Raw genomic sequence first — 19,185 nt, 5'->3', positions numbered from 1 at the left:
TAATTTAATTAATTAATTAATTAATTTTTTTAAAGATTAGCCTGAAGCTAACATCTATTGTCAATCTCCCTTCTTTTTCCTTCTCCTCAAAGCTCCCCAGCACATTGTTGCATATTCCAGATGTAGGTCATTCTGGCTCAGCTATGTGGAATGCCACCTCAGCATGGCTTGAGGAGCAGTTGATGAGCAGTCCATGCCCAGGATCTGAAATGGTGAAACCCTGGGCCGCAGAAGGACAGCAAGAGAACTTAACCGCTTGGGCCAGCCCCAGGAAAATTCTTTATTGTTAAAATTAGGATCACCCATTCTACTTTAAATCTTTGTGTTTAAATTTCTACATTCTTGGAATTTCATGTTGATTTAAATGTTCGTTCTTTTCATTTCTTTACCCTCCAACTTACACTAAAAGTTTCTTTCAACATTATAAATGATTCTGTGCTCATGTACATATATGTATGTGTGTGTAATTATTTGAAAGAGAAATGTATATAAATACACACAGATATGCATTACTTCTTTTGCACAGTAATAAATGTGTGACCACAGGCCAGGAACAGATTTTGCCACCACAAAATGTGCCTCTTTGGCATTAGGATTATTTTGAGCTCATGATTATTAAGAAACAGCAGACATGGGGGAAGCTCTGAAAACCTAATTGAAGTTACCCTTTCATAGGGGAAATCTATACTTATAAGAAAATTTACATATATAACAACTTTATACGTGTTTGCTTTGCCTTTCCTGGTTGCCTCCCATAACTGATCCATCTTAACCACATAATACTAAAGCTGCATTTCTTGAGCAGCTGGTCAGCCAGAAGCACATGCAGAAGAGAACATTTTAAGCTGCCAATCAAAACTCATCCTGCCAGTGCTTCTGCGTACCTGCCAGCCCCTCTAATCCCTTAAACTTTACCCCAAACTTTGGACAGGCAAGACTGATTTGAGAGTCTTGCCTCCTGTATCCTTGCTGGTGCACCTTGCAATAAAGCTTTCTCTTCTCTGAAAAGCTGATGATGTGCTATATTGGCTTTTTATGTGCATCAGGCATTGGGCCCTCTTGCCTAGTAACAAATGTATGTTATCATATTTTGCTTCATCATACCTAAGGTCAACTCTGACTCAAGGGAAATTTATTTATTCATATTTGTCTTTCCATGTAGCTCCCACTTGGAGACATTTTTAATCAATTTTCACCAGTGTCTATGGTAGGCATGGTGAACACCGAGCTGAATAACAGAAGAGGATCCTAATGAGTAGGAAAAAAACACATGATCAGCTATAAAAACAGCATCTTAAAGTCTGCTATCAGGAAGAACAATTGAGGTAGATATACAAAGGAATGATGTTCACAAGAGTGAAAAACAGTTATCTCAGATTTTCCTCTGCTATAAACTTATATAAATACCTGTGGTTGTCAAGAACAGTCTTTTTCCATAGGAGTAGAACAACTCATGACTGTTCTCTTAGTCAAACAAAAGAGGAAAAATCAGTATTATATATTTCAATTGAGAAGAAATTAATTTTAAGAGATCCATGTACTCCCTCAGATAAGTGGGAATTTCCAAAAATTTCACATCAAAGGTTGGGAATAACGTTGGGAGAGCAGGAAAACAACAAAGGGAATACCTCTTGAATATCAGAGAGGTCATAAGCTTAATAAGGTGAGTTACATAAATTGTACAGAGAAGTTGGAATCAAAGAAATGAAAATTCCAGGAGAAACTGGAGGTGGCATATTCTACTTCCACAATCTAATACAAATCACAATTTCTGGCTCTGAGCTTTGAGTTCTGAAATCAAGGGCACTTCTTAAACACTACGACACTTGTTCCCTTTACAGCTGCCAACCCAAAGAATGATTTCAGAGCCCTCTTTATGTCTTTCTTCCTCATACTGTAGCTGAAGGAGCTCAGCATCTGTGTGAGCACAGTGTACATCACTGAGGCTATGGCACTTGATTGTGAGCTGTGGATTGCAGCAGAGCTGAGGTACATACCTAGGTCCATACAATAAAATAAGGAGACAACTGAGAGGTGAGAAGCACAGGTGGAAAATGCTTTATACTTCCTTGAGCTGATGAGATTCCTCATATTGAAAAAAAAATATCTCAAAGCATGAGTAAAGGATCTCAAGAAAGGGACTACCACCTCACAGCACAGCTCCAAAACACACCACTGTGTTACTAAGAAAAGCATGTGAACAGGCAAGTTCGACCACCTGATTGAGTTCACAAAAAGAGTGAGGAATTTCCACATCTGTACAGAAGGACAGCTGCAACACCGTTAAGCTCTATAACAAGGAATGCAGGACTCTTATGATCCAGGACACCAGAACCAGCAGTGCACAGAGATGGGGGTTCGTGATGACCACGTAGTTCAGGGGGTGGCAGATGGCCACAAACTGGTCATAGGCCATCACAGTCAGGATAAAGATGTCCAATCCCGCAAAGAGTATAAAAAAATACATCTGGATGATGCATCCTGCATAGGTTAGGCCTTTTCTCTGAGTCTGGATGTTCAGGAGCATCTTTGGGATGGTGGTGGAGGTGGAACAGATGCCCACTAAGGACAGGTTGGAGATGGAGATGTACATGGGTGTCTGGAGGTGGGCGTCTGAGTGATGGCCAGGATGATGAGCAGGTTTCCAAACACAGTGGTCACATGCAAGGAGAGGAAAAGCTCAAATATGAGTGGCTGCAGTTCTCGATTCTCTAACAATTCCAGAAGAAGAAATTCTGAAATTCCTGTATTGTTCCATGTTTCTATAGGTGCAGGTGACCAACAGGAAAGAAGAAAATAACGTGGTTAATTTTTAACACACTGGCACTACTCACATAGTTAAATAATTCTATTGGCCTTTGGCAGTCAGGAAATTAACTTCAATGTTGTATGTATGGATATGGTCCCCTTCAAGGAATCCCTTGTTTCATCTCTGATTAGGTATTTTGAGCCAAAATCAGCCTTTTCCCCAAGAGGTCAAGTGTTCCATAGTTTTAATGACAAATTAGTTCCTGCATTTGAGGAATATCTCTTAGTGTCAACCATGTTCCAGGCCCTGTCTAGTCAATGAGCACAGAACGCCAAAAAAATTAGCTTCTACAGTCCAGTGCTGGTGAGAGAATATCAGCAAATTAAAAAAATATATAAAATATCAGATGGTGACACGTACGCTGATGAAAATGAAAGCAGGAATGAAGGTGAGAGTGGACACACACCCACCCACAGCACACCGTGTCCTGGGCTGTGTTACTTCCATGTCTTTCTCCCCAGCAGTCACACTGATTAAGCTAAGAGAAGATATGACACAAATTATCTAGATAATATTATGTTAACCCCTAAAGAGTACATAAATGTTACCCAGAAATTTCAGTTTGTGAGCCTCCCATGTAAGATAAACTTGGAACTCCATATTGGTATGGCCATTTTCTGCCCTGATGTAAAAAACATAAAATCCCTGTGTGTGTATGTGTGTGTTTGAGAGAGAGAGGGAAGAATTGAAATGGATGTGTAGGGTAAAAATGATCCGATAAGCCCAGGTGGTCCTGAGATACTGTGAGTGAGGAAAATCTTCCTTGGTTCTGGTGGCATTCCACCCAGTTGTATCTCTTGTTACCCAGCAAAAATGATAAAAGAGTAAAAGTAAATGGTCCATAAAAACACCTTACAATTGAACAACCCAAGAGAAAAGTCAGCAAAGAGATACAGTTGTATTAAGCAAAATTGAATGGAGTATCAAAACATAACTGAAACATGATATACAACAGCAGTAAATGACAAGCATCAACATGGATTGATAATGAAATTAGCAAAGACTTTGACGTAAGAGACTATAGCATGATATGTACCTAGAACCTTCCGGCACATAGCAGACATTCCGCTATTATTTTTTGAATGAATCAAGAATTAGGTCTCACTAGATACGGACATTTAGCATATGAGAAGGTTGTATTTCAATTTACTTGGGAAAGGCTGGATTATTCAATAAAAGTTGACATACATGGCTAAATGTCTGGAAGAAAATGTAGTGGTTCATTACCTCACACATCTTTAGAAAATCAGAGAGATTAAAGTCCCCAGTGTAGACATGACACTTTAGTTGAAGATATAAAAAACTACATACAAAATCTAAAGGGGGGCAAAGCTATCATAATTAAGGTGAGAAAATTAGAAGTAAGAAGAAAGACATATTTAACCATGTAAAATTTAAAACATTTTTGTGGTCAAAAATATCCAACAAAAAGTCAGCTGAAAAACAATAGTTTGTAAAATACAATTGAAGTGCAGCTAACTGTAGAAAAACAGGCATACAATATATGGACATATAGTAATAATAGACAAATGATATCATGATCAAATATACGGATCTTTGTTCACATGGAGTAACAGTTTAAGCAAACAAGAAATCTCTTTCATACTATCAGCCTGGGAAAACATTTAAAGATCTCTCACCTTGATTGGGGTTGGAACTTTTAAATAGGTAGCAAAAATGCAATGGAGGGAACATTATAAGACTGACTGATAGATTTGAGCACACAAAAATTATAAACTGTCATACATTCCTCACAAATACATCCGTGCATACATAAAAGAACTAAATGTGTAAAGAAAGTCCAATTCTTTAAAGAATTCAATCAAGAAAAAGGAATAAAAACATTCTGACACCACTATCCAAAAGCACAGGACTCACTGAGGCAATTTGTAAAGGAGAAACTAAATGGCTAACAAACCCACAAATATATTGAGCCTCACGCTGATGAAATATTTGCAAAGTAAACCGCATTCGTATACACTATTTCACCTATTAAATGCATCATTTTTTTTGCGTGAATACTCAGAGTAAGAGAAGATACCCTGATCTATGTGTCTCATCCACCATTGTTGCAAGGATGTACTTTCAAATATTCCTTGGTTGGATCTTTTTCATCAATATGGAAACAGTCTAACATGCTCCAGTTTAAAATGAAAAGAAATACTCTCACTTCACTGTATGTCCCTCCACAGCTAATACTCTATTTGTCTACTCCTGCTAATTAATAAGATCCTTGGACTTAGGTTCTACTTTTGCAGGAAACATCTATGCCTCCCAAAGCCTACTTTCATTGGACATCCATCAACGCCATTTAATTGTCAACATTGACATTTGCATTTCTGAGTACAATGTTATTTTTTCTTTTCAGCATCATAAATATATATATATATATATCGATTTATTAATAAAGCCAGCAAACAACCACAGAGATCTGGCCTATCTGTCACAGGCATGGCTGGTTCTCAGGTGACCTCTGCTACAAGTTCTTGGCTTCCATTTCACCTGATCCTGTCCTGCAGTGTCCATTGGGCATTTGTACTGACCAGCATGGGGATTCTGAGAGGAAGGTCTCCCTGCCAAAGTCAAAATTTCTTCTGGATTGTTGACAATGGAGATCGAAGCTCTGTTCCCAGACAAAACAACAGGAAGGAGCCAAGCATTGGTCTCCCAGTCAGATTTAGGATTCCAAAAGGAACAACCGTGTTCTGTCCAACCAAAGATTCATGTGCCAAGGGACTGCAGCAGAGGATGTTTTTGCAGCTCCCTATACCTGCTAGCTCATTAAGCATGTTTTCTTCTTGTTATTCCAACCTCTAAGTAGATGATTTCCCTGTGGGGCAATGGTCTGGACAGAATGGAATTTTCTTCTCTGTTCCTAGGAGACTATGTAATAAGGCAGGTGAATTTAGTTTTTATTACTCATTTTCCATTAACTCTCTGTTTCCAGAGCTTTAGAACCCCCCAAACCTCATCACAACCCTGAGTTAAAGTTTTCTCCAAAGTCTAGCATTGAAGATATGTCTTCACTAGGTCCCTGGGGTCTCAGAGCTTTGACTTGTGGTGGGGGCACAACCCTGATACCTCTAAAAATTACTACTCTCCTCTTCAGGAATGGAGGGCAGGTAACTTTACTCTTTTAACATGAAATCTTGGGGGTTATACTCTTTAGCTTCATGACAGTTTGCCAAGACAAAAGGAATTTTATATTAATGTCACAAGTTAAGAGATGTGATTTAGGCCCTCATTATAAAATGTTCATTAATTATGAGATACATTTACATATTTTTATGCAATATAACCTGAGTTTAGTACCTTGTAGGCGTTGTCTGTTGGATTTAATTTTATGAAAGTCAACTCTGTGAGGTAGTACTAATATGAATTCCATTCTCCCTTGCAGAAGCGGAGCTTGAAGAAGTTTAGTGACCTGCCCAAAGTTATAGTCCAGAAAGGAAAGGGGTTTGATTGTATTCTATCAGGATGCTGCCAGTTTTCAAATTCTGTGCCAGTAATCCCCATTAAAAGATGAATTTGCCCCTGAGGATATTTGGCAATATTTGAAGTGATGCTAAATATGATAGTGCCCATGACAGCACCCAACACAAATAATTATCCTGCCACATATGTGAACATGAGAATGTGAGAAAACCATGTCTTGAACACCACTTCTCCAACTCCAAAGTGCATATGAATCACTGAGGATTCAAATTTAAATGAAAATTCTGAATTAGCAGATCATGATAGGTCCACATATTCTGAAATTCTAACAAACCCCTGGGCGGTGTTGATGCTACAGATTTTGGTATGGGGACCAGTCTTTGAGTAGCAAGGCTGTGGTCCCATATTAGAGTCAGGTGTAGGTAGTTTTGGGTCTTCTGAGCCAGAATTGTCTTTGCATGTAATATGAGAAGAATAGTGTATTCACTCATCCCATAGACTATATAAACTCTATGTTAAATTACTTTGTATAGAGACTCCTTAATGACATCAAATGATATACTTCTAAAGAGGATTTTGTTTGATTTTTTTATATAAGGGCCCTTGAGAGACACCAAATAATATATTTCTGAAAAAGACTTTATTGTAGGCCAAGTAAAAGTCTTCAAATGCTGTCTGCATCCTAATCCTCAGAACCCTTAAATATGTTATATTTTTATAGTAAGGATGGATGAAGGTAGCAGATGTAATAAGGCTGCTAATCAGCTGATCTTAAGATAAGAAGTTTGGCCAAGCATATGCATCTGGGACTAATGCAACAGCCATGGTCCTCTGAATGTGGAAGAGAAAGACAGGGGAGTTGGAATCTGAGAGAGATTTGAAGATGCTACACTGCTGATTTTGAAGATGGGGCAAGAGCAGTTAACCAAGAAATGCATGAGTCTTTTAGAATTGGGAATAGGAAACTTATCAGATTCTCTCTTGAAGCCTCCAGAAGGAATCTGGCCCTGCAGACTCTTGATTTCAGCCCATTGAGACTCATTTCAGACTTCTGACCTCTTGAATGATAGGAATATAAAGTCATTTTATTTAAACCCCTAATGTGGTAATTGTTAAAACAGCAATGGGAATGTAATACAGACAGTATTTTTTTTTTGAGAAAACCAAATACCAGCCTCTCAATTCATTTATTTAGCTTCCCTAGGATAACGGCATTTTGTGTTGAAATCCCACCTTATGTAGAAGAAAAACTTTAACGTCAATTTGGAGATTATGCCCAGTTAGCTGGTACAAAGAATTCCACATTGCATAAGTGTAAAAGTGGACCTGACTTTGAGTTCAGGCGTCACTATCACAAGTAATTCATTATTAAAATGAAGCTCACCAGCAAATCAATCAATATGATACAGTACATTAACAAAATGGAAGATAAAATCAGTGATCATCTCAATAGATGCAGAACAAGCATTTGACAAATTCAACATCCATTTATGAAAAAAACTCTCAACAAAGTGGGCATAGAGAAAATGTGCTTCAACATGGTAAAGACCATATACGACAAGCCCATGGCTAACATCATACTCAATAGTGAAACCAGAAAATTATTTCTCTGAGATCAGGAACAAGACAAGGATGCCCACTCTCACTACTTTTATTCAACATACTACTGGAAGTATTAGCCGGAACTTTTAGGTAATACAAAGAGACAAAAGACACTCAAATCAGAAAGGAAGAAGTAAAACTGTCTCTATTTTCAGATGGCATAATATTATACATAGAAAACCCTAAAGGCTCCACCCAAAACTGTTAAAAGAAATGAGCAAATTCAGCAAAGTTGTAGGATTCACAATTAATATACAGAAATCTGTTGCATTTCTACACACTAACAATGAGCTATAAGAAAGAGAAATTAAGAAAATAATCCCATTTACAATTGCATAAAAAATAAAACACCTAGGAATAAATTTAACCAAGGAGGTGAAAGACCCATGCCCTGAAAGCTATAAGACATTGTTGAAAGAAATTGAAGACAGAAATAATTGGAAAGACATCCTGTGCTCACAAATGACAGAATTCATATTGTTAACATGTCCATACAACTCAAAGCACTTTAAAAGCAATCTTTCTAAAAAGTCCAAGGGCATTTTTTGCATAAACAATTCTAAAATTGTATGGAACCACAAAAGACTCCAAATAGTCAAAGCAATTTCCAGAAACAAGAATAAAGCTGGAGGCATCACACTCCCTGATTTCAAGCTAAGTTACAAAGCTATATTAATCAAAACAGTATAGAATCAGCATAAAAACATGCACATAGATCAATGAAACCGAATAGAGAGACCAGAAATAAATCCATGCATAAGTGGTCAATTAATTCATGACAAAGGAGCCAAGAATGTATAATGCAGAAAGGACAGTCTCTTCAATAAATAGTGTAGGAAAAACAAGACAGGCACATGGAAAAGAATGAAACTAGACCACTGTCTTAGACTATACACAAAATGAACTCAAAATGGATTAAAGACTGAAAAGTAAAACCTAAATACATATAACTCCTAGAAGAAAACATAGAAGGTGAGCCCCTTGACATCAGTCTTGGCGATGTTTTTTTTATTTTACACCAGAAGCAAAGGCAACAAATGCAAAAGGAAACAAGTGAGACTACATCAAACTAAAGGGTTCTGAACAGAAAAGGAAACCGTCAACACAACGGAAAGCCAACCTATAGAATGGGTAACAGTATTTGCAAACCATATATCAGATTAAAAGTTAATATCCCAAATACAGAGGGAATACAATGCAATAGAAAAAATCCAAACAATTCTGTTTTAAAAATAGGCAGAGGATCTGAATAGATACTTTTCCAAAAAGACATACAAAAGGCCAACAGGTACATAAAAATGTGCTCAAAATGACTAGTTAACAGGAAAATGCAATTCAAAACCACAATCAAATATAACCTCAGACCTGTTAGATGACTGTCATCAAAAAGACAAGAGATAAGTGTTGGAGAGGATGTGGAGAAAAGGGAACCCTTGTGCACTGTTGGTAGGAATGTAAATTGGCACAACCACTATGGAAAACAGTACAGAGATACCTCAGAAAATTAAAACAAAACTACCATATGATCCAGCGATTCCACTTCTGGGTATTATTTTGAATAAAATAAAATCATTATCATTATTTACAACAGTCAAGATAAGGAAACAACCTAAGTGTTGGGGATGTTAGAAAACAAAATATTAAGGTCACCTATTCTACTTTAAATCCTTGTATCTTAATTTCTACATTACTTTATTTTTATTATAGATCAACCATTCATTCTTTTCATTTCTATCCTCTCCAATTATTTCTCAAATTTCCTTTCAATGTTACAGATGGGATTATGAATGATTCTCTGTGTGTATATATGTGTGCAAGCGTGTTTAATTGAAAGAAAATTATATATAAATATACATATACTTACACAATTCCTTGCCCATGAACTTGTTCTTGGACTCAACAAAGTGTTTCCACACTTTTCATTAATTTCTCACAATATCCATCTGAATTAGGTTTATTATCCCATGTTACTGTCAGAAATAAGGAAACTGAGGCTCATGGAGATTTGATTTTTAACATTTACATAAGGAAGCAATTAAAGGTTTTGTGCATTTTCTTAAATTAGATATAAATGAATCCATGCTGTAAGTCTTCTTAATTTTTTACAGCTTCCTTAATTTAGAATTTTACATTTTAATATGTGCAATATATTACATGAAATTTTACTCCAATAAATTAATTGAAAGAAAAATTCTAATGATGTACGTCTCCAGGTAGGATCTAGAGCACAGGGAGCTGAGGCACACGAACAGGGCAGAGGGGAGATACACCTTCTATCTGGGTAGAAAGCAAAGTGTCATATATGTATATAAAAGCAGTGGATTAAACTAGGCAATTCACCTTTGTTAACTAGATTAACCTACATATAGAGAGTAAACAGATATAAATTGGTTCAAGATAGAATTTTTACTACAGCCTCACATGACATCATGGCTGAGCTACAGAAACACAATATAGAAACTCACAGCTGACCACAGACTCACGGGCATCTGAACAATGATCAGAACAACTCACCACAATGTAATTCCATTTAATAATAAAGGCATTACAATAAACAATTTGATTTAAAACATCTTGTTAAGCAGCGATATCTAACTGATCCAATCAGCAAAGCTAACAGCAATGAGAGAAGTTGTCATAATCTGTTGCCTTTTACTTTGGCATTTGGGCTGATAGTGGAGGCAGCCTTCATGATTATTGTTATTCACGTTTATTTCAGGTAGCTGTATTAACAAATGGCTATACTGGGGTTCCAGATAAGTTGGAGAGGTTGAAAGGACATGTTTGTTTGTGCAGAAAAATTGGTGACCCTAAATCGCATGACAGGGCAGGAATTCAAGCTCTCTTGTGAACCACCCTTTGGTCATAAGATTGAAGATTCCTGAGCATGGAGGAGATAAGCAAGGATGAATTTAATGGTGCTTATTCAGGACCTTTTTAGTAGTTATGACAAAATTTAGAAAAGGAGAGATATTTTAGAGCAATAGAGGAGTCACAATTGTAGGCACCAATGAAATTTTTGAAGCAAAAAAATAATTCAGTAAAAAAAAATAAAATATACCAACCAAACATTCACTCCAATGCATAAACCCACTCACATGTGGACACCAATATTCCATACTTCCATGAGTAGATGTATGGCAACTGGAAAAATTTTTTGTGGTAACAAAATGTGTGGTTTAAAATTTTGCTTCCCCATATTTAAGATCATCTCTGATGCTAAGACCATATTAAGCCAATCTATTTATTCAAATCTGTCTTTCAATAGAGATGCGATTGGGAGGTATGTATTTGATAATCAGTTTTTGTCAGTGACAGGTAGGCATCGGGGACACAGGATGAATAAGAAAATAACACTATGAGACGCATTATAAACCTCAGTGGTGTCTTAAATTTGAAATTAGCAGGAAGAATAGAGTTGTGATGTAGAGAAGAATGATGGATCCAAAGTGGAAACTTTGTTTTCAGGTTTTACTCTGCAATAAAATTATATAATGGCTTTAGTTGACAAGAGTAGGTTTTCCCATGTGAGCAATACAATTTATGACCTTTCTTTCAGAAAAATATAGTAAAACAGTACTTAGGAAGATAGATGTCATTTCAGAAAAAAATATTTTTTTAAGATTGGCACCTGAGCTAACACCTGTTGCCAATCTTCTTTCTTTTTTTTTTTCTGATTTATCTCCCCAAATCCCCCCCATACATAGTTGTATATCTTAGTTGCAGGTCCTTCTAGTTGTGGCATGTGGGACGCCGCCTCAACGTGGCCTGATGAGCAGTGCCATGTCCGCTCCCAGGATCCGAACTGGCGAAACCCTGGGCAGCCACAGAGGAGCGTGCAAACTTAACCACTTGGCCCCCAGAAAAAAAATATTTTTAAGAAATCTAATTTGTCTCATGGAAGAAATGGAAATTTCCAAATATTTTTCATCAAAGTTTGGGAAAAACTTGGAGAAATTAGGGAAGTAGAAAAATGGAAAACTGTCCATATATCAGACAAAGCAGAAAGCTTAATCAAGTGACTTACTTAAATTGTATAGGGAAGTTGAAATCAAAGAAATGGAAATATCAGGCAATAGATAGAAGGAGCAAGTGCTATTTCCACAATCTGATCAAAGAATAGCAATTTCTGGCTCTAATGCTTTGAGCCCTGCAATTACATAATCTTCTTCAGCCCCAGGACAATTAACCCTTTTGCAGCTGCTATCCCAAATAATCTTTTCAGAGCCTTCTTTATCTCTTTGTTCCTCAGACTGTAGATGAAGGGGTTCAGCATGGGGGTGACCACAGTGTACATCATTGAGGCTGTTGCACTGGAGTGTGAGCTGTGGGTAGCAGCAGAGCTGAGGTATATGCCTAAGCTTGTACAATAAAATAAAGAGACAATGGAGAGGTGAGAAGCACAGGTGGAAAATGCTTTAAACTTCCTCTGAGCTGATGAAATTCCACATATGGAGGAAACTATCTTACAGTATGAGTAAACGATACCAGCCAGGGAACCACCACCCAGCAGCACTGCTGAAAAACACATCACTGTGTCATTGAGAATGGTGTCAGAACAGGCAAGTTGGATCACTTGTTTGATTTCACAGAAGAAGTGGGGGATTTCCAAGTCTGTACAGAAAGAAAGCCACAAAAGCATTAAACTCTGTAACAGGGAATTCAGGGCACTCATGATCCAGGACACTAGAAGCAGCAGTGCACAGAGAACTGGGTTCATGATGACTGGGTAGTGCAGGGGGTAGCAGATGGCTACGAAGTGGTCATAGGCCATTACTGTCAGAAGGAAGGTGTCCAACACTACAAACAGCATGAAAAAATACATCTGGGTGATGCAGCCTTCATAGGCTATAACTTTGCTCTGAGTCTGGATGTTCAGGAGCATCTTTGGGATGGTGGTGGAGGTGAAACAGATGCCCAAAAAGTACAGGTTGGAGAGGAAGAAGTACATGGGTGTGTGGAGGTGGGAGTCTGAGCTGACAGCCAAGATGATGAGCAGATTTCCAAACACGGTGATCAGGTACATGGAGAGGAAAAACCCAAATATGAGAGGCTTCAGTTCTGCTTCCTTTGATAATCCCAGACTGAGAAATTCTGAAATTTGTGTGTCATTTCCTGCTTCCATGTGGTGGTGGTCACAACTAGGAAAGAAAAAAATAACAGGATAAATTTCTACACATATATTTGTGTTGAGCAGATTGCCTTTAAGGGATCTCCCCAGATATCTGTGATTAGGAATTCCTGTCTCACGTTCAGCCTTTACCCCAAGGGGTCACATATTATACAGCTTTAATGCAAAATTCTTTCATGCATTTGAGGAATTTATGTTGACTACGGACAATCTTCCAGGTAAGATTATAGAATGCTAAGAAACAAAACTTCCTAATATCCAATGATGGAGAAAGAACATAAACTAGAAAAAATATATATATACATCACGTCAGATAGTGACAGGTGCTATTAAAAAAGCAGGTATAAAATAGGATGAATGAAGATGCGATATTTTATTGGGAGTTCAGGAAGACCTGAAAAACAAGGTAAAATTTGACCAGAGTCCTGGTAGACAGAGCAGGAGAAGCTAGGTTATCTGGGGGCAGCCTGCGCCCTGTTGAGGACAGAGTCAGTGCACAGGCCCCAAGGATGGCACTTGTTTCAGATATTCAAGGCTCAAAAGGAAGCCAGAGTGTTGAGGGGAATGGACAAGACTGAGAGAATGAGAGGTGGTGTCAGAGAACGTTGAGGAATGAGGTGGTCTCCCTGCTGGAGCTGAAACTTCAGGACACAGGGAGTCCCTCGATCACGTGTTGCACATTTGTAATTTTGTTTCAAAGGAATCCTATTGATAGAAGTGGATCTCCTCTTTATCTCCATCTTCTGGTTGACATTGTGGTGTCTGTCTTTTAAGGGTCACGAGCTTAGGTATCACTGTCCAGAGAACTGCTCACACCCCACAAAGTACACACACACTCACACACAGCACACTATGGCCTAATGCGGCTGTGTTACTCCCTGACTTTTCTCACTTCCAACCACAATAAATAGGAAGGAAATGATATAAGGCAAGTTGTCAACACCAAATTACCCTTGAAAAGTAGAAATGGCAAGTAATAGGATATATTGGAGTATATGAGGAAAGCATTTGGTGTAAACCTAATTTGGCCTGACCTTGTTTTTCCAAAAGGTCCTGACCTTGGCCGTTGACCAGGCATTGTATATCTGCTTTAGATATTCCCTATGGCAAGAACAAAGGCCCTTGAGATAAAGGTGCAGCTTCCCTCCCCCTCCCAACATTGGCATTTCCTTAAGGATTAAGCATCTTTCCTTAGGCTAGGAACTGATTGCTGCACTCACCTGTGACCACCCAGCTCCAGACAACAGACTTGCTTCCTGCTGCATGTCCACGTAGATAGCAGACCCACTACCTGCTGTGTCCATCAAGCGCTGTGCTGACAGGGCAATCTTGTGACTATTGTGGGAGGGACATTTCAATCACATGTAAAGCATCCTCTTTGGGGGGTATATAACCACTCTGTATACTTCACTTCTTTGGTGCCCTTTCTTCCTGAAGGAAGAAAGGCCCTGGGCCATGGTCCTCAGATTTTAGCTCAGAATGAACTCTCCCAAATTTTCATTTATAGATTGGTTATGGATTATTTTCATCGACACCCTAAAAATGTTGACATAGTACCCAAATTCAGGTTGGTAAGCTTCCCATGGACATGTCAACATGGATCTCCATTTTAATGTGACCATTGTGTGCTCTATATTTAAAGAAAATTTAGAAAGCCATTCAAAAAACAGAGAGAGGAAAGAAAAGAACACATAAGCTCAGGGGGTCCCTGAGAGATTGTGATGACGAGAAAGCTTCCTGGACTCAGGCAGCATTTCAGCCCCAGTTATAGCCCCTTGATGCCCAGTATAACAATAACAAATAAAGCAGCAAAACACAATGTAGCTATACAAGAAAGAACCCTGTCATAAAACACTTTTCTGAATGATTTTAAATGCAAAACTTTTGAATCAGAAAACTGAGTTTTGAACTTCAGATTTACCACATTTTAGCTGTTTGAACTTGGAGGGACAGCAGTTCCATTCTAGATGTTAACATGCTCGCTCAAATAGCAGGGATACTTGTGTCCATCCTCCCATGGTGGTAAACAAATTCGGTTGATATATGTAAGAAGCTTAGCATAGTTTCCTCCTGTTACTAAATGAGTGGATATCACTGGTAACTAGATTTGGCTGATTTTTTCTTCTACCTGGCAAATGTCCCCATTGCTTCCCCACCTTCAGGTAGTGAAGTATAGCAAAGTAGAGTCATTAACAAACCCTTTTTTCATGTTAAATATGATTTTTTTCATGTGAATACCCAACATGAGAGATGATACTGTGAAATGTATGACTCAAGAACTGCTCCTGCAAGGCGTTATCTAACTCCACAGCTCTTTCTAATAAATACAGAATGTGCTCAAATGCATCCCATCTTAAAAAGTTAGAAAAAATGCCTTCAGTTCATTGTACACATGTCCACACCTAATACTGTATTTTCTTACTCCCTTTACCTGCAAAACACCCTGGATATGTTCTAACTGTATTAGAGCCACTTTATGCCTCCCATTCCTTCCTCAATCTTATCCAAGTAGACTTCCATCCCATTCCTTATTTGTCGAAAATGACCCTTGTGTTGATGAGTCCGACAGACACTTCTCTTTTTAACATATTAAGTAAATTGATTAGACTATTTGACAAATGAACATGACAATCTCTCCACTCTGGGCTAGCCTGGTCAAGCTCTCAGGTGAGCTCAGGTAAAAGTTCTCCACGTCCATTTTCTCTGAACCGCTCCTGAAGAACCTACTGGGTTCTCAGTCTCACCTGGATAGAGTCTCTGAGAGGAAAGTGTCCATGTGGAAGCCCAAATTCCTCCCTGGATGGGTGATGATGGAGACTGAAGCTCTGTTGCCTTCTGGACAGCAGACAGGAATGAAGCATTGGTCCCCTCGCTGGACTTAGGAATCCAAAAGTAACAACCATGTCCTGCTCAGCTCCAGGTTGCCCACCCTGAAGGATTGCAGCAGAGGAGATATCTACCACTTTCTCTTTCTCCTCATTAGGTGCTGTTTCTGTCGTTGCTCCCACCTCTGAACACATCATTTCCCCTTGAGACTGGTCTGGAAAGAAGGAAAATGTTCCTCGCTGATACTCTGTTCACAGAAGACCGGGTGAGAAGTCAGGTGAATGCATTGGCATTACTCCTTCTCATGAACTCAACTGTCTTCCAGAGTTTTAAGCTCCTTGCACCTTATGCTAACTTTGAGTTAACATTTTTTTCCAATTTTGCAAGTGAGGAACCTGTCTTGACTAAGTACCATGGACCTCCCAAGTATTGACTTGTGGCAGGAACATCTCCTGATATTTCCAGAAAATTGGTATTCCCTTCTTCAACCACGAAGAGAGGTGTGTTTCTTTGCTACAAAACCATGGGAACTATAATCCTTGGCTTCACGATGCTTGTGGCAAATCAACTAGAAGATCCATGCTTGTAACTCTACTTAAAAGCTCTCATTTATTTCTTCTCTTTAAAATGTTTGTAGATTTTAAAATATATTTAGATATTTTTATACACCATGAACTGAGCTCACAATCTTACATGGATTGTCTCATTTAATTTTTACAAAAGTCCATTGTATGTGATCAGTACTTTGACGAACCTCAGTTTACATCTGCAGAAATGGGACTCAGTCGGATTATGTGATCTGTCCAAAGTTATGAACTGAGTAGAGGATAAGCTTTGATTGGAACTCCCTCAAGATATTTCCACTTCTCATACTTGATATCCGTAGGTCTCAGATGGGGTGATTTTGCCTCCAAGGAACATGTAGCAATGTCTGGAGAAATTTTTGGTTGTCACAACCAACGTGGGAGGTGCTTCTGCCTCCTAGTGGGTTGAGGCAAGTGATGCTGCTACACGTGCTACTATGCACAGGACAGCCCATCAAAAATAATTATGCAGCACAGATGTCAACAGTGGGAGGAGGGAAAGTTCTAGACCAGAACTTCTCCAGCATCATTGTGTGTAGGAGTCACTTGGGGATCATCTTCATGAGCAGATTCTGAATCCGCAGGTGTAAGACAGGCCAAGAGAGTCTGAATCTGCAACTCACTCTTAGTCAGGTGGATGCTGCAGGTCCTGGTCTGTGAACTTGTCTTTGAGTGTCAGGGCTGTGGTCCAGTGTCAGAGTGAGATGTAGGTATTATGAGGCCTTCTCCACCAAGACTCCTCCACCCACCTCAGGTCTCACCTCAGGTCATCAAATGATGGACTCAGTAGCCCAGCTTCTGTACACTCGAGTTTACGTGTGCTCCTTGAGTATTTCCCTCATGACAGGAAATGACTCCTTAGGCTTTTGATTCCTTACCTATAAATAGGGAATTCCACCTATGCTATGGATTTAGTGTGCAAAGCTGGTAATAATTTAGAACTAATGGGAAATTACCTGGCCCACAGCAGATGCTCAATCTACAGCTGTCGTTGTGACTATGTCCCAGTTCTGTGTTTACTAAGCTCATTGTGATGTCAAAGAATCTCTAGGGACAGGAAGTGAGCCCAACATTTGCCCTACTCCTGGGAGACAGTGAACAGTGGCCTTGAAGGGGGATCTTCTCCCAGGGCCCTGCCCACAGAGAAAAGTGCTTGAGAGGTCACCATTCTATGCCCTGTTGTACTCAGGGGCATCATCCTTGAGCCTCCCTATAGGCTTCAAATGGACACAGTAAGAATTTTAGACTCTTCAAGATGCTTTATTATCTTGCTATGTTCCACTTGGGAATATCTGCAAAGCAGCTGTTTCTTGGTGAATCAAATTATTCCACCAACTCTTTGTATCCTCCTGTTGCAAGTCTATAGCATATAATTAATAAATGTTTTTTGTAAAAAAAAAGTGTTAAATATTTGTGTGCCTGTCTGCCCTATATAGAATTTAATTTATTTTTCACAATAATTTATTCACTTCTCCATTCTCACAGGTAGGCTGTACCTCCCCACTGACTGCCTTTTAGACTACAAATAAAATTTCCCAGCTTTACTGAGACATAATTGACATATAACATTTTATAATTTTAAAGTACACTTTAAAGTAAAAGTATAATTTTAAAGTATAAAATTATAAATTTATAATTTTAAAGTATGGTTTGCTATACATATATATTGCATAATTATTACCCCAATAAAATTAATTAATATATCCAGCAGTTTATATAATTATATTTTTTTGTACCGAGAACATTTAAGATATACTTGCTTAGCAATTTTCAAGTATATAACGCAGTATTGTTAACTATAGTCACTGTGCTTCACATTAGATCTACAGAACTTATACATTTTATAACTGGAAGTTTGTACCCTTTGACCAACATCTCCACGTTCCCCTCAGGCCGCTGTCCTAGGTGACAACCTATTTACTCTTTGGTTCTATGAGTTTGACATTTTTAGATACCACATATAAGAGATATCGTAAAGTTTTGTCTTTCTCTCTGTGACTTATTTATTATAATGCCCTCAAGTTCTATTCACGTTATCCATGTTGTTGCAAAAGAAAGGATTTTATTCTCCTTTATTGCTGAATAATCTCATATATATATATGATAAGATAATAATCTTATATATACATCACATTTTCTTTATCCATTCACTTGTTGGTGGAGACTTAGGCTGTTTCCATGTCTTGGCCATTGTAAATAATGTTGCAATGAACATGGAGTGGGTGCAGACATCTCTTTGAGATAGTGATTTTCTTTCCTTTGGATGTATATCCAGAAGTGACATTGCTGGATTGCATGCAGCTCTATGTTTGATTTTTTGAGAATCCTCCATACTGTTTTCCATAGTGGCTATACAGATTTACATTCCTATCAACAGTGTACCAGTGTTCTCTTTTCTGCATATCTTCACAGCATTTATCTTTTGTCTTTTGTTTGTTTGTTTGTTTTTGTTTTTTGCTGAGGAAGATTGTCCCTGAGCTAATATCTGTGCCAATCTTCCTCTATTTTGTCTGTGGGTTGCCACCACAGCATGACTGATGTGTGGGGCTAGGTCCACACCAGGGACCCAAACATGTAAACCTGGGCCACTGAAGCAGAACACACTGAACATAACCACCAGGCCACAGGGCTGGCCCGATCTTTTGCCATTTTGATAACTGAATTCCTAACAGGTGTGAGAGGAATCTCGTTGTGGTCTTGACTTGCATCTCCCTGATGAGAAGTGAGGTTGAACACCTTTTCCTGTATCTGTTGGTTATTTATCTTCTTTCAGAAAATGTCTAAGTCCTCTGCCCATT

The 19,185-nt window shown here is 38.5% G+C and overlaps 1 protein-coding gene and 1 pseudogene across 1 annotated transcript; both read right to left on the bottom strand.

The window, feature by feature from the left end:
- Positions 1-1,797: 1,797 nt before the first annotated feature.
- On the bottom strand, positions 1,798-3,873 carry LOC138918595 (olfactory receptor-like protein OLF4; annotated as a pseudogene).
- Positions 3,874-11,531: 7,658 nt separating this feature from the next.
- On the bottom strand, positions 11,532-17,393 carry LOC138918438 (olfactory receptor 7A17-like). Its single transcript, XM_070240037.1, has 2 exons — positions 15,722-17,393; positions 11,532-12,987 (listed from the first exon to the last, which is right to left on the bottom strand). Exons 1-2 carry the CDS (start codon positions 15,751-15,753, stop codon positions 12,003-12,005), a joined length of 1,017 nt encoding a protein of 338 aa, XP_070096138.1. The 5' UTR covers positions 15,754-17,393; the 3' UTR covers positions 11,532-12,002.
- Positions 17,394-19,185: the final 1,792 nt, after the last annotated feature.

The sequence above is a fragment of the Equus caballus genome, chromosome 17, assembly GCF_041296265.1.
Source record: "Equus caballus isolate H_3958 breed thoroughbred chromosome 17, TB-T2T, whole genome shotgun sequence".
Classification (NCBI taxonomy): domain Eukaryota; kingdom Metazoa; phylum Chordata; class Mammalia; order Perissodactyla; family Equidae; genus Equus; species Equus caballus.
This window is presented reverse-complemented; position numbering and strand designations above follow the sequence as displayed.